Below are 13,464 nucleotides of genomic sequence, written 5' to 3'. Positions count from 1 at the left end.
TTCTCAAGCAAACTGGTGGCCTGGGACCCAAGCCACCAGTTTGCCAACTCCTGAAATTGTTAAAATGACACTGAATATGGTGCTGAGATCTATTATTTAAAGAGGGGGTATTATGCTTTTTTCAATCACATAGCACCAGTCTATAGCACACTACAATGATGACGAAACCTTCTGTTGGTCTGTTAATGCAGTAAATTAGAAAAACTGCCTTGTATAAAATTGCTCTCTCAAAATGGCTGTAGCGAATGTCTTGAAATAGGCCTCTGTCTCTTTAAGAACCTCTGACCCTTTCAGACACGCCCCCTCCACACACTGTCTGTGGCATCAGTGGGGAGGGGGCTCTGCTGAGGAGCAGTGGTTGGTTACTCGGCTGGTGACGAAAGCTCGGAGGCGTCTCCAGGAGGTGGGGGCGTTCCTAGGAGGACTCAGGCAAACCTATCCCTAAAATGGCTGCCAGAGTTTCTACAGATTACTCAAAAATACGTGAATGTGCCAAGGCAACACTTCAGGCATGTTTTTAATGAGGGAATGACATAATAACATGATGTAAAGCTTGAAAAAGTCCATTTTGCATAATACCCCCCCCCCCTTAAGCTTTGTATGTTTATCAAATTCTTAAATTGAGTGTTTTATGGGTTGCAACAATTATTCGTGTATGGGTCGAAGCTTGTTGCCATAGGGTGATGGTCAGTCCCGATATCATCAGTTGGACTTATTTTATTAGTGTGATTTCAAGCCCTAGAAAACTGAACCCATGTCTTGGTTGCTACATTACTTGTGTTTGCATTTCATCCAGGTGTCAAATCCTAACAGTCCTATAGACATGCAAAGTTGACTTTTACAGGCTTTCAGTCCTCTTCAAATATTCATCAAACAGACCTGGAATAGTGTTTCATTTACACGGTTCAGTAATCAGGCTTATTTAGTCCATCTCCCAATCAAAACGCCAGCCCACACCCCGACATGTCACACAAAGTCTTCCATGAAGCTATTTCAAAGTCGCTGTCACCAAACTTGTTCTGATCCTGTCTGACTTAAAAGCCCTATGCTGGGAGACTGTACCTACATTTTATTTGAACTTCTTGGGGTGTTTTCTAGAGAGACATCGTATTAAGTGATACTACAAAAGTATCAAGACAAAAAAAACAGACATTGATTAAAAAACACATTTCATCTTGCCCCAAATGCACTTTAACCTAATCAGCCTGTTCTTTCCCAAAGTCAATGTTACCGCGCACTTCCTGCCAGGCATCCGATCGCTTCCCATGCCGCGGGGCCAGACCAAAGTCCCTAAATAACGTCATCAATCATAGCTTAGCCTCTCAGCCGCACACGGAGAACAAACACACAAATAATTATGCATTGTAATTTAGCCTGGAGGAAAGTCGGCCCCTTTTCTACTTCTCCCCAGCGCAAAGCTGCAAACGTCCTCCCATATCTCTGCGTCCCGCCTCCCCCCGCCTCCCACCAACAATAAAATTACATTTGCATCAGCTGTGAGAGAATTTGGCCGGATGATTTATTGAAGCAATCAGCACTGGGCCGGCCCAACCTGGCTGCAAACAGTGAGGCGTGTGGGGTATTTGGAGGCTAAGGGAATAAAGAACTTTAACAAAAGAGAAACAGTAACTCAGTAGCTGTAGTATCATTCAAGGCAGTTATTGAATTACACTCAAAAATAAATGATGCAGCCCTAACTGTAACAAACAGCATAGTGGGACATAAAAATGTACATACAAGGAAGAAATTTCACCTTTTGTAAATTACAAAGAAGATTGGTTTGAGAAAAATTCAATGAATATATAAAACTTAAGAAACCCCTTTTCCCTGAACATTTATTTAAAACGTTTTTTCATTTCATTTTGCAGTGAATTGAAAAGAGCAAATTGACAATATTGTGCATGCGGCAATGTGTATTCATTGAAACTTGTAGGAGAGTAGTAGTGAAGTACTAAAAGAACTGCAAAGAAATGACTGAAATTGCAATGTTTAACCTCTTAAGCCCCACCTGAAATGAGAGCATTTTCTCCAGTCTTGGCTTTACCCAAATCTAAAAGCTTCTTGGTAAAAATGGTCAAAATAGCAAGGAAAATGAGACAAAATCCCAGGATGAAAATGCAACAAAAGAAAGATGAAAAAGCATTGAAAAAGAGACAAAATGTGTGACGAAAATGCCACCCAAAATCCAAAAAAGAGCAACAAAAAAGTGACAAAAAGCGAAGAAAATGTGGGAAAAATCTCACGAAAATCCAACAAAAAAGGGACAGAAAAAAATATTAAAAAACGACAACGCAGCGACAATAGTATAGAGGCATGAACGCGCCACAGCAATCACAGAGATTCTGCCTTTGATTAGATTAGCATTAAACAACACCCTGACAGTTATGACAAATAGGTGCATTAGGGCCTGTCATTCTCCCGCTCGGTTTTCTATCTAGCCTTCACTGCTGCTAACCTGGGCTTCTCCGAGCCTCATATTCCCACCCGTCTTAAGTCTGTGACGTCCAAACAGATGTGCGAGCCCACTGTATTGCCTTTTTAGTGGAGAAGTGGAGTGAATAATGGGACGCAAATAGGGTTTAGGGGTTAGAAGAGAGAGGAGAGGGGAGAGGGTGGAGGCAGAGGGAAGTAAATAAAGCATATCAAAAATTAAAAAAAAGCAGAGGCAGCGCAGCGGCGAGAGGGACCATTAATCAGATGTGTTTTTGTATTATTGGAGAGCATTGTTGTTTTTTTATGAGGCGCTTTAGATGGAGAAAATGCAAGCAGAGTCAGGAGAGGAGTTATTATCTGTTGTTTATGAGGATGTGACTGAATCTTTGTGTTGGCTTTTTGTGCATATTGTACAATTGAAATGAATATTTAATACACAATACAATACTGGTTACTGTATATACAAGAAACATATGTAAACAATCTTGTACAAAAATCTCACTTCATCATTTTAGTTGTTATACTCCGGAAAAGAAGGCCAATAAACATTTAGCTTTCAGCAGATTTCCACCTCAAGCTTTTTTTTCCCCCCGTTAGCGGGCCAAAATGGAAACGTATTAGCAGGTCGAGGGCCAAACACAATAAGGTTTTGGATATAAAAAGTTTAAATGCATTTAAGATAAAAAAAAAAAGAGGACAGGGTAGTTTATTCCCCCTACGAACTACTGTAAGTCTCCCGAGTGCCAAATTTAATCAAAATAGGCAACTCTTACAAACGTTGTGGGCAGAATCCAACCTCTTTAAAAGGTGCATTATGCAACTTTTTATATGTAAAAAAAAAAAAAAAAGTTGTGCATTTCAGCGTATTTGACCTCGTAGTGACCCATAAGCTACTTTCTTACTTACTTCAATCACGGTGGCCTCCAAAACGCTCCAGGATAAATTGTTTTGCAGGTTTTCTGGTGAGAAGGTCCATCGACAGCAAAAACCTTCCAAACAATTGATCCCGGAGCGTCCTAGAGACCACTGTGATGGAAAGTAAAGGTGCCATGTTGACCACTCATACAGCCGCTGGGTCACTACAAGGTCAAATACGCACAAACATCAACTTTTTTTTGTTGCTTAAAAAGTCACATAATGCACCTTTAAGCTCTTAACTTAGCCAAGTGCATTTTCTCCAGTTCAGTGTTACCCAAATCTTAAAGCTTCTGGACGGGAGTCTTTAGGCCAGTGTAATTTGAAAGCTAAGACCAACAAAACTGATCTAAACCGATTTTTGCACGCACCTGGTTGCCGTGTTGTTGCAACATTCTTTGTGGCTTTTGTTGTCATTATTTAACATGTTTTTGTGTTATTTTGGTTTTTATTTTCTTGTCCTTTTGTGGCATTTTTGTCACATCTTCATTGCTTTTGTTGGCTTTATTGTTGCCGTTTTGTCGCATTTTTGTGTAAGTCACATGATATAACTTTGAGGGGCTTTTTTGTTGCCCTTTTGCAGCTTTATTGCCACATTTCGTCACATTTTCATCTCATTTTTGTCGCTATTTCGATGCTTTTTTCAATACGTTTTTGAATTTGGGTAATAGAAAATTGTAGAAATATGCTCGGTTCAGGTGGTGGTTAAGGACCAGTTTAGAACCACAGGAACACCCCTCATCTAAATGCAATTTTAGCTCTGGTTCTAAATGGTTCCCCCTTCACTGATAATAAGATGCAAACCCAGCCCCATTCATTTCAACTTATACATTTTTCTTTTACCTTGTTCAAGTATCCTATACATCATAAGGCTAATTGTCAAAACATTTATCAACATCACATTTGCAACAGACCTGAGTGCTGCGTTAATGAAGCTAAGAGTTTTCTACAGCGAATGAAAAATGCCCTTTTAAGTCAACACATTGGTTCTGGATTGGTGAAAACTGCACCTTAACCGAATAAGCCGTAACTTCTCCGCTTTGGGTCGCCCTGTGTCTGTTAATGCAAGTCAGCCGTCCTGCAGTGATGTATTGACGAGCCCGATCATTGATCTGCCCACGCCTGCTTATGATCCCGGAATTAGTATTCATGAATCCGGCACAAGCAAAATAAACTTGGCAACAAAACACCCACAAGACAACAGACAAGAGAGGGGTAAATCAATGGAAAGCACAATCAAATCTACATTATCCCTCCTCATCAGTTTGGCCCGGGCCACAAGAGGCTACACCGGGTCAAAGGTGGCGCGGACAGGTCGGCCACCCTTGACCCACCGGCCGATATTCGCAGTCCAAGATGGCTCCCTCTCTGGTTTCTTTGGCCCCCTAACTCACGAGGCGGACAGGGGAGTGTGGAGGAGAGATAAGGCTCTGCTCGCTAAGGTGAGCGCGATAAATCTGAGCTGGATAAACTGGAGACAGGTAGGAGGGCTACGGAGGAGGAGATAAAGACGCTGCACTCACCTGAGAACACAAGAGCATGACCAGTTCCACCACGGAGCTGCTGGACTTGATGCACACCAGACCTGCAAAAAAATCAACGGGTCATTTTGAAAGGCATTCTGAAAGAGGCGCGTCAGCTTTGAGCCCTCCGATCCGTTTTTCCAGGATTTTGTGGCGTCGTAATTGAGACACTCCACATTTTTATGCCCCTAGTCCATCACTGGACCCGTTCTGAGCAGTTCTGAGCTCATAATGTGTTCATTGCAGCGCCGCTAATTTGATAACATGCCGCTAGCTGAAAGTAAAATCTTGTTTACACCATTTTCTAACGTGCCATTTCCACTTCTGTCTTTAGAGGGTGCTCCAGGCCAATTCGAATTGTTTTGATTTTGTTCATATCAATATTGAAAGTAAAAATCGGCAAAAGACATTCAATACAGTGTAAAAAATGTGTTTTTAAATCCAGGGGTCAGGAAATACTCTTGTGTTTTAGAAGATGGAATCAGTGCAAGCCCGGAATCTTGTTGTTTGAAGATAATCCAAACAAGTTTTGATAAGGTGTTCTGACATGAGAGAGAGGTGGACCATATATGCAGGATTATGAGGTACGTTTTCAATCAGGAAACAACATTGTAATATTACTAAAAGTTTTGAATGTTGCATGCTTTAGGCTCTATAGTGAGCCTGAGCCCTTTGCACTTGTCCAAACATTAGCATGCCAGGATTAGCTAACCTCGCACCATCTGCAGGGGAGCAGATACTATTGATGTGGCTAATGAGTCAACATGTTGTTACTGTAAACTAATACATATTTGGGCCTTGTATTACAGCTTTTACTTGGTCAACATATGTCCATTGATCCCTAATGTTGAGCTCTGGGCTTTCAGAGGGCAGGGGGGCCACTAGAGTGTCCGGAGAGGGCCACACAGACGGAGGGGACCAGGCCGGGGTCAAGAAAATAGTACAATTATTTAATTTGCATGGCCTCATTTACCTTTTGGCAAATGTAAAAAGCATATACCACACCCGTTACTAGGATTTTTTATCATTTGGTGCTACAAAGGAAAAACATAAAAACACGTTTCCTTTGGAGCTTCAGTGGCTCAGTCCAATAATTTTTAGTTATTATTTACTGATAGACGTGAAACATATCAGGACATTTAATCAAAGTTTGCCGTCCTTTAACACTTTTTCTTTCAGTTTTTATTTTGATTTTTGGAGCAAAACTATGATGTCGACAAAAACTTACAGTAGTTGTTGAAATTAACACTCTGCCACACGCCCCTCCCCCGGCCGCCTCCGCAGGCCCCCCTGCAGCTATCAATCAACTTTCCATTTTGTTTGGTGGCAGCAGACATCCCAAACACTGCTATTAGTGGCGTGGCCTCTGACCCGCCCCCCCATGGAAGCCTTCAACGCGACCAGCAGCTCCAGCGCTCATCGGACTATTGGATTAACAGCGTCCTGCGCGTGTAATTGCATTCAAATGAGGGTGGCACTTGGCAGGGGAGCTCCACGACTGTGCTCGACTCACGATTGAGCATTTACCTGTCGGATCACAGGATCTTATTGTTACCCGTTCTGTTGCGTTGATGCCATACTTACTTGTCCCCTCGATAAGCAGCTCCTGCCCGTGACTTCCCAACAAAGTCCGGGACAGGAACGGCGCAAAGTCCACAAAGATCTCCCTCAGCAACGGCGCGGCCTTCTCCAGCGCGTGCTCGAGACGCTCCGAAATGCTACAAAGCAAGAAAAGGAAAATCCATCTTAGAGCGTCGACAGTGAACAAATGGACAAATTATGCACAACTTTGACGAGAAGCTTTTTATTTCAGCGAGTTTGCATACGTAAGTGATTGTGTGTGCTTCCCGCGCGTAAACAGCTGATGGCGTTCGTGTTGAGTGAAGGGGGTAAAAAAAAAAAAAAAAAAGAAGATGAATCACCTCATACTGGGGGTGGTGTTCTGGGTCACAGGGGAGAGTGGGGGGACAGATGGCAGGCTCGCGCTGGCTGGAACTTGGCCCGCTGCAGGGAGAAACCAAAGAACACGGAGATTAGTCTGCACCATACACACACACACACACAAACATAAGGCTATGCATCATACAGAGGTAGGGGCAGGACAATATTTACGCAATATCCATAACAGAAGATGCCACCCACCTGTATTATTTGGTCCTTTTTGGAGAACAATTGGCAAAACGAAAAAACAATGACTTCTAATTAGAGGTCAACCGTTATATCTGGTTAAAATTTAGCGATTTTACTATATCTGCTAACAGCCGATCTAGCGCCGATAAAAGCCAGGACCGAAAGTGATCGAGACTTCCCGTTTTTTTCATTGGAAAGAGCAAAACGAGGGCTTTAAATCGAGCCCTCCAACAACTGCAGGCCTCGGGCGAACAGAGAAACATTGCGATGAAAACTGGTTAACACACATTTCACCAACTAAACCTCAGTTAACATGGAAAGGCTGCATCGTCATTTTGAAGCACAGAACCTGGAGAATTTAATGAGTTGAGTTAACTGTATTTTTGATCGTTGCGCAAATTGCAGCGGCTCGCAACAGTATGCTAATGCTAATGGCAACTTATCAAGGCTGGGACAGAAACTATGATTGAATCGCCTAAAGTAGTAAAATAAAATTGGCCACTGCTGGAGTGGCCAAGTATTTATGTTTTTACAGGATTATAGACCAGACATTTGTAAAAATCAGCCAAAAACAAAAGGGACAAAAATATAGGCTGCGCATATCGGCATCGGCCAGTAAAAATCCCCCAAAATGGGCATTGGCACCTTAGAGAAACCCATATCTGTCGACCTCTGCTTCTGATCTTTGTTTTAATTGAATGTGTTGACAGGGAAACCACACGCAGCAAAATCGCTTTCAGAATATTCAAGGTAGTTTTCACAATATTTCTTGAATATACAGGGTTTAAGCTCCATAAACCTGAGATATAATATAACATCCAACTCCCCCATATGTTTGAATGGTGGGGACTCCACACCATTCAAATGCATGGAGGGGTTGGATTTATGGGCGACTAGGGCAAGCGAGGTACAAGTATAATTTTATGGTTAGATAGTGGATGATGTACTTCCAAGCACAATGTGTCTTTCTTATCAATTTACAATCTTATAATGGACTTAGAGCGCTGGAAGGCTCAGAGCGGATCACTGTCGACTGCGGCCGTAATTTTAGCAGGGTTATCATTTTGCAGTGTCACTTTTAGACACTTTGTGTGACAGGCGAGTGCCAAGGTAACGCAGATGAGATGTCATTTAGCATCATTTTGTGGCTTTGCCTGTCAGTATTTACTTAGACATGAGCATAGACGTCAGCTTTTACATTGTGCACTTCAGATGACAATTAATAAAGATCAATTACAAAACTTGTCCAAAAGTTCTCAAACTTTCCACACCAAGGACCACTTCATAAAATATTTGACCTTCTAAATACCTAGTTCAAGATCAAATCAGAGCTAACCTGGGTCTTCAAAGAGTCAAAACTACACCTACATTATTCCAAAAATCTCTTCACTAACACAGCATGTTAATTTATAGGTCATTGATGAAGAATATAAGCCACTACACCAATCTTATACGTGAAATGCATACTCTTTGCCCCGAGTCATCGCATACCAGTTTACCCTTTTGGGCTATTTTAGTGACTGTTTCATTACGGGGCTAAAAAGTACTTTATAGCTCCATTCTAGAGACCGGGGGGGCGCTCCGACACTCCGAGTCCATCCTTGATTGATCTGCCAGTAAATTCACTCGCCTGCGCCTCATAAATAAGCTAATGCCCAGCTGAATATAGAGGAGGGTGTGTGTGTGGGGGGGGGGGCCTCCTCTGCTTGTTTTCCCAGCGAGGACGGTCTCAGGGCAGGGATAACTCTTCAGGAATGACAGACAGTGGAATGCATGTGTGTGTGTATGTGTGTGTGTGTGTGTGTGTGTGTGTGTGGAGGTGTTGAACTGCACCATCTTGACCATAAGGCCCTCTCTAGCTCAAGTAGCTCCTTCAAAACCTAGGAGTAAATGAAGGTCTCCATTAGTCCTCCCACTGCCGCACTAAAACACACAGGGCCACAAAGCGTGTTTACTCAGCGCCGTTCGCTGACAGAGAGAGGCGTGCGGAGCGCTTAAGCAGCGATTAGCGGCCTTGTGCAGCCCAACGCGGAGCTGTCTGGGAGTTTGAAAGGGGTTCCCTCCTAAGGCACTTAAAACTTAGAAATTAATAGCCCCAATTGACCCAGACAAACACCAACATAAAATATAATCATAGAAGAGTGAAAATATATCTGTGATTTAGATTTAACAAGTATTGTAACGATAACGACAGGTTGATAAGACCCACATAGTAATACAGCATTATTGTATATGACACTGAACAACCTATATTTGTGGTCAGGGCTTGCTCTGGGCATAGGCAACCCAGGCGGCCGGCATATAGCGCCATCTGCCGGAGGGGGCGGCAAATCATTTTTTAACCCCATGCTCCCATCATTTATAACATCCCTGCTTTTTGGACATACTAGAGCTTTCAAGCTGTCGGTCGAGCTCTCCCTGGTCCTTCTACGCCTCCGGGGAGCCACAAACATTGCGGTGAAAATGTGTAAATTTACTTCAAAAGTACAGGTTCCTCCTCCAATATACTGTAACTGTTGTGCGCACGTTTCATGATCGCACATGTTCAGATTTTTTAAAAATAAATAGATAATCATAATATTCTAATGCTAATGATCATAATAAATACAATAAACTAGACGTTTCCATTTCCAAAGTGTGTCCAAAAGGATTGGGATAGAAAAACATAGGAAGCTATTTGGGTCAAGATTACGGGGTCGGCGTATATAAGCTTCTAGCTTCAGCCGACTCCTTTTTTTTTTTTCTTTTTTTTTTTGAACTCCTGTAAAAGAATAATGTGGATGTGAATGTTGTAAAAAATGTGAAACGTAAACTGCTCAAAAAAAGAAAAAAAGAAAAAAGAAAATTCAGAAAAAGGCTTTGTGGATGTGCGCGACAGAAACACACAGAAATATAAATGGTAATTAACACATTAATAATATGAATGACTTATTTTTATTTACCAATTAATTTATTTATTTTTGGGGTGGGGGGGTCGAGTTCAATCTTGCCTAGGGCACCAATTTGGCTAGGGCCAGCCCTGTTTGTGCTTAACACCTGTAAAACGACAGTGATGTACTCATACTTAAAGCCAATGCTCTATATTGACGACATCATAAAAACAAAAGTCGTGGGACAAACAGAACTTCCTTAATTCAGGATTTGAACTCCAGCTGGAAGTAGAATACAATAATAACAACTGCCATTAATTATTACCCAGATTCTAAAGCTAACGGCCTTCAAATCTAAAATAGCTGATTACTAAAAACAGGTGCCTCTGTGTAACATCCACAGAAATGGTTTGAATTAAGCTCTACACCTAAACAATGTCAAAGAAAGCTAATCCCATCAGTCTCCTGAGGGCTCGCACTCATCGGCCCGGGGCCCGGCCTTGTTCTATTATCAGTGTGCGTGTGTACTGACCAGCTGCCGGCTCGGTGGAAGTGCTCTGGGAGGCATCAGGCGCAGATACCACAGACACACTCTCCAGAGGTGGACCAGCAGACACTGAGGCTGCGCCGCTGCCTGCTGGGACAGGGGTGGAGGAGGCTGGGGCTGCAGCGGTGCCTGGCTTCTTCGGGGCAACCACGACACTTCTGCAAAGAGAAGGCAAATACAATCTTACTCACAATTTCAAAGCTCAATAATAAAACCTTCACAAAAATAAGTACAAACAAACTTTTCCTACAGGAGCAAATGCGCCTAAGGCTCAAGGAACATAGTGCTGATGTCTCTTTCTTTGTCATGCTGTAGTTTACATTTTGAACGACAACATCACAGTGTGTCCGTGCATAATCACTGACAACTGCTCTCAATGTTTGCACACTCCTTCTCAAGTCCTGATAGCGCTCTGTTTAGATGTCCTGTGCAGGAACAGGAAGTGCTCGGTGCATCTGGGAGGGGAGGCAGCATGCAGATAAGCTGTCAGCTCGAACCAGGGCTCTGACAGACCACTGCGCCTATCAAAGAGACACGGGCCCCGCTTATCGGCGCCGACACGGGAGAAACGGGCTCTAATCACGGGCTGCTGCGGCCGCTCGCAAACACCAACCAGCGGCTAGTGGTGCGATTGGTCGGTATGAACTGATTTCATTGCTGTATCTTTTTATTTACAATCAAATCATTGCTACATCGCATCTTCTTTATGTGATTTGTCTGTGAGGAGCGAGTAATTTGAAACGAATCAAGCTCCAATGAAAGAGCCATCACTGCCAACAGTAAGATTTTCCAGTAATTGGAAGTTGAAAACGACCCTCTTGCAAACTGTCAGGAGTTGAAGGGCTGAGGAGCCGGCGTTGGCTGCCTGTGGTGCAAACAGAGACCTGGCCACAGTATCAAAGGTTGTTGATTGAAAGCAGCTGATCAGATCTATTTAAAAGCTACAGAGAATGTTTGACTCCGACCACAGAACTGAGCTTCCACAGATCTGTGAAAGTAGCGCTGACACATAAGGGTCACAGGGCACTGAGGATCGCTCAAGACGTCCAGAGTGCAGCAAACTCAAGCCATTTCACAAATAAGACAACGCAGAAAGTAAAAAGTTAAGCATCACAAACTGGATTAAAGGGCAGACTTTTACTCAAGTTGTATATTGTGCGGAGAAATGCTAACTTCACAGTGAGTAACTTAAGAAGAAATTCAACATGGCTAAAGTAAGTAACATTGTGTCTGTCCCTTGAATGTTTTCCACTGCATTTGACCCATTTGTCAAACGCTGTCTGTGGGTGACAGGTCTGGAGAGGCGAGGCGAGTTTATGGTTTCTCAAAAATGAATACTTAAAGGCACACTGCGTAACATTTTGGACTATACTGTTGCCATCAACACAAAACATGCTCCCAGTGACCAGCTCAACACATGGTTAAATCTCAAATTCTACTGACTTCAGTCACATCTCCACGGAGACGAGCTGAAGACGCACCCACTCCCAGTAAAGGAGAGCTGAGCCGCTCACGGCAAAGGCACATGTTTGATTGTACATTTATGAGGCATTTTTCAATCATCAAAATATCTGTCACAAAAGAAATGCTTGTATTTCTATAGTCTTTATTAGGTGAAATCTTACGCGGTGTGGTAGGGCTGTGCAATTAATCGAAATTCGATTACGATTTCGATTACAACAGTAAACGATTACAAAATTAGCATAATCGCAAAAATCGATATATAAATATTTTTCTCCATTTTTTCAATTTTTTTTTTTCAAGTTTTTTTATTTTTCAAAGCAGACTTGCGTTATTTCAGGCCGCTGGGATTATTTTCCGCTTTTCACGTGCCGTGGCTCATGCTTTTGTCTGACATAAAAACAAACGGCGCTGTGTGATGATGTCATCAGGCCGCACTGCTCAGTTTACTTGCGCAGGTGTGAGGGCTGGCCAGCAGGGGGCAGGTGTGAAACAGGGACCTCTCTTTAATCAAGGCGTACTTGAAATCATTTGTACTTTTATGACTGTCCAGAAAACATAAAATATCATCATAGTGTTTTGATTAATAAATAAATAAAATAAAGATACTTTTTTTAAAGGCAGCAAATAATCGGTTGAATAATCGTGATTTCAATTATGACAAAAATAATCGTGATTATTATTTTTTCAATAATCGAGCAGCCCTACGGTGTGGCTTTAAGTAAAACACTGAAGTACTAAAATTGAAATGCATGTACCATTAGATTGAAAGACATTCAATATTTGGCCCAGATGTCATTTCTTATGAGTAGTTACGTCATTTGAACCCAATAACAGGTATTGACGAGGCAATGATCAGCAAACTAGGAAGCCCTGTGTCGGTGCAGTGATATCAGGAGATGGGAGATGTCAACAGCAGGGGGCAGAGACAGACCTCCCCCAGTGCAATGGTCTGTTCATTTAAATACGTGAATATATGCATATGGCTAATACAACTAAGTCCTTGAGTGCGTCCAGAACGCTGCGGCCAACATGTTTGCGTACGTATTTGGCCTTCCATCTGCTCTATGGCACAGGCCGAGTGAATTATTCAGCAGGTCATTAGCCACACTTATCATGAGTGGGCCGCCCCAGTCGATTAATCAGCCGTCAGCGGACCCACCATCTCCGCCCCCCCTCAGCCGCAAACAGGAGCCCCGGCGGCAGCCCGGACCGAGCTGAATAATTTACAAGGCTTTAACCGGAGCGCAGTAAAAACAGTGATTCCGGTAATCTGCTGCTATTTTAGGTAAAACTAGTGAGAAGAGCGCGGCGTGGCTCTCACTTCAGAAGGCCAGGGAGGTCAATACTAGAATGTAATAGGATGAGATTCAGTGTCCTTAATCGATTCAGCTAAAGAGATGAAACGCTTCAATTCGGGATGTGTTATTCTATGTTTTGGACATTGGTGTGTTTATAGCAACACCGATCTGAATATATAATTTAGGATTATAAGCATTATGGCGTCTTTTTAGGTGAGACACTGCAGGTAAATTGGGGGGGGAAATAAAGCTAACGATATCAATTTGATGCTTTTGCTGTAGGT

The 13,464-nt window shown here is 42.7% G+C and overlaps 1 protein-coding gene across 15 annotated transcripts in view; it reads right to left on the bottom strand.

Moving 5' to 3' along the window:
* Positions 1-13,464, bottom strand: part of lrba (LPS-responsive vesicle trafficking, beach and anchor containing) — a 462,623-nt gene that overhangs the window by 386,514 nt on the left and 62,645 nt on the right. For all 15 annotated transcript variants that reach the window (XM_079552680.1, XM_079552675.1, XM_079552684.1 and 12 more), the window contains exons 30-33: positions 10,404-10,576; positions 6,794-6,875; positions 6,456-6,589; positions 4,872-4,933 (exon numbers count right to left, since the gene is read on the bottom strand). In XM_079552680.1, coding sequence (XP_079408806.1) covers positions 4,872-4,933; positions 6,456-6,589; positions 6,794-6,875; positions 10,404-10,576 — 451 coding nt within the window. The remainder of the gene's footprint in view (positions 1-4,871; positions 4,934-6,455; positions 6,590-6,793; positions 6,876-10,403; positions 10,577-13,464) is intronic.

This window comes from Gobius niger (genome assembly GCF_951799975.1).
Source record: "Gobius niger genome assembly, chromosome: 3".
In the NCBI taxonomy this organism is placed as follows: domain Eukaryota; kingdom Metazoa; phylum Chordata; class Actinopteri; order Gobiiformes; family Gobiidae; genus Gobius; species Gobius niger.
This window is presented reverse-complemented; position numbering and strand designations above follow the sequence as displayed.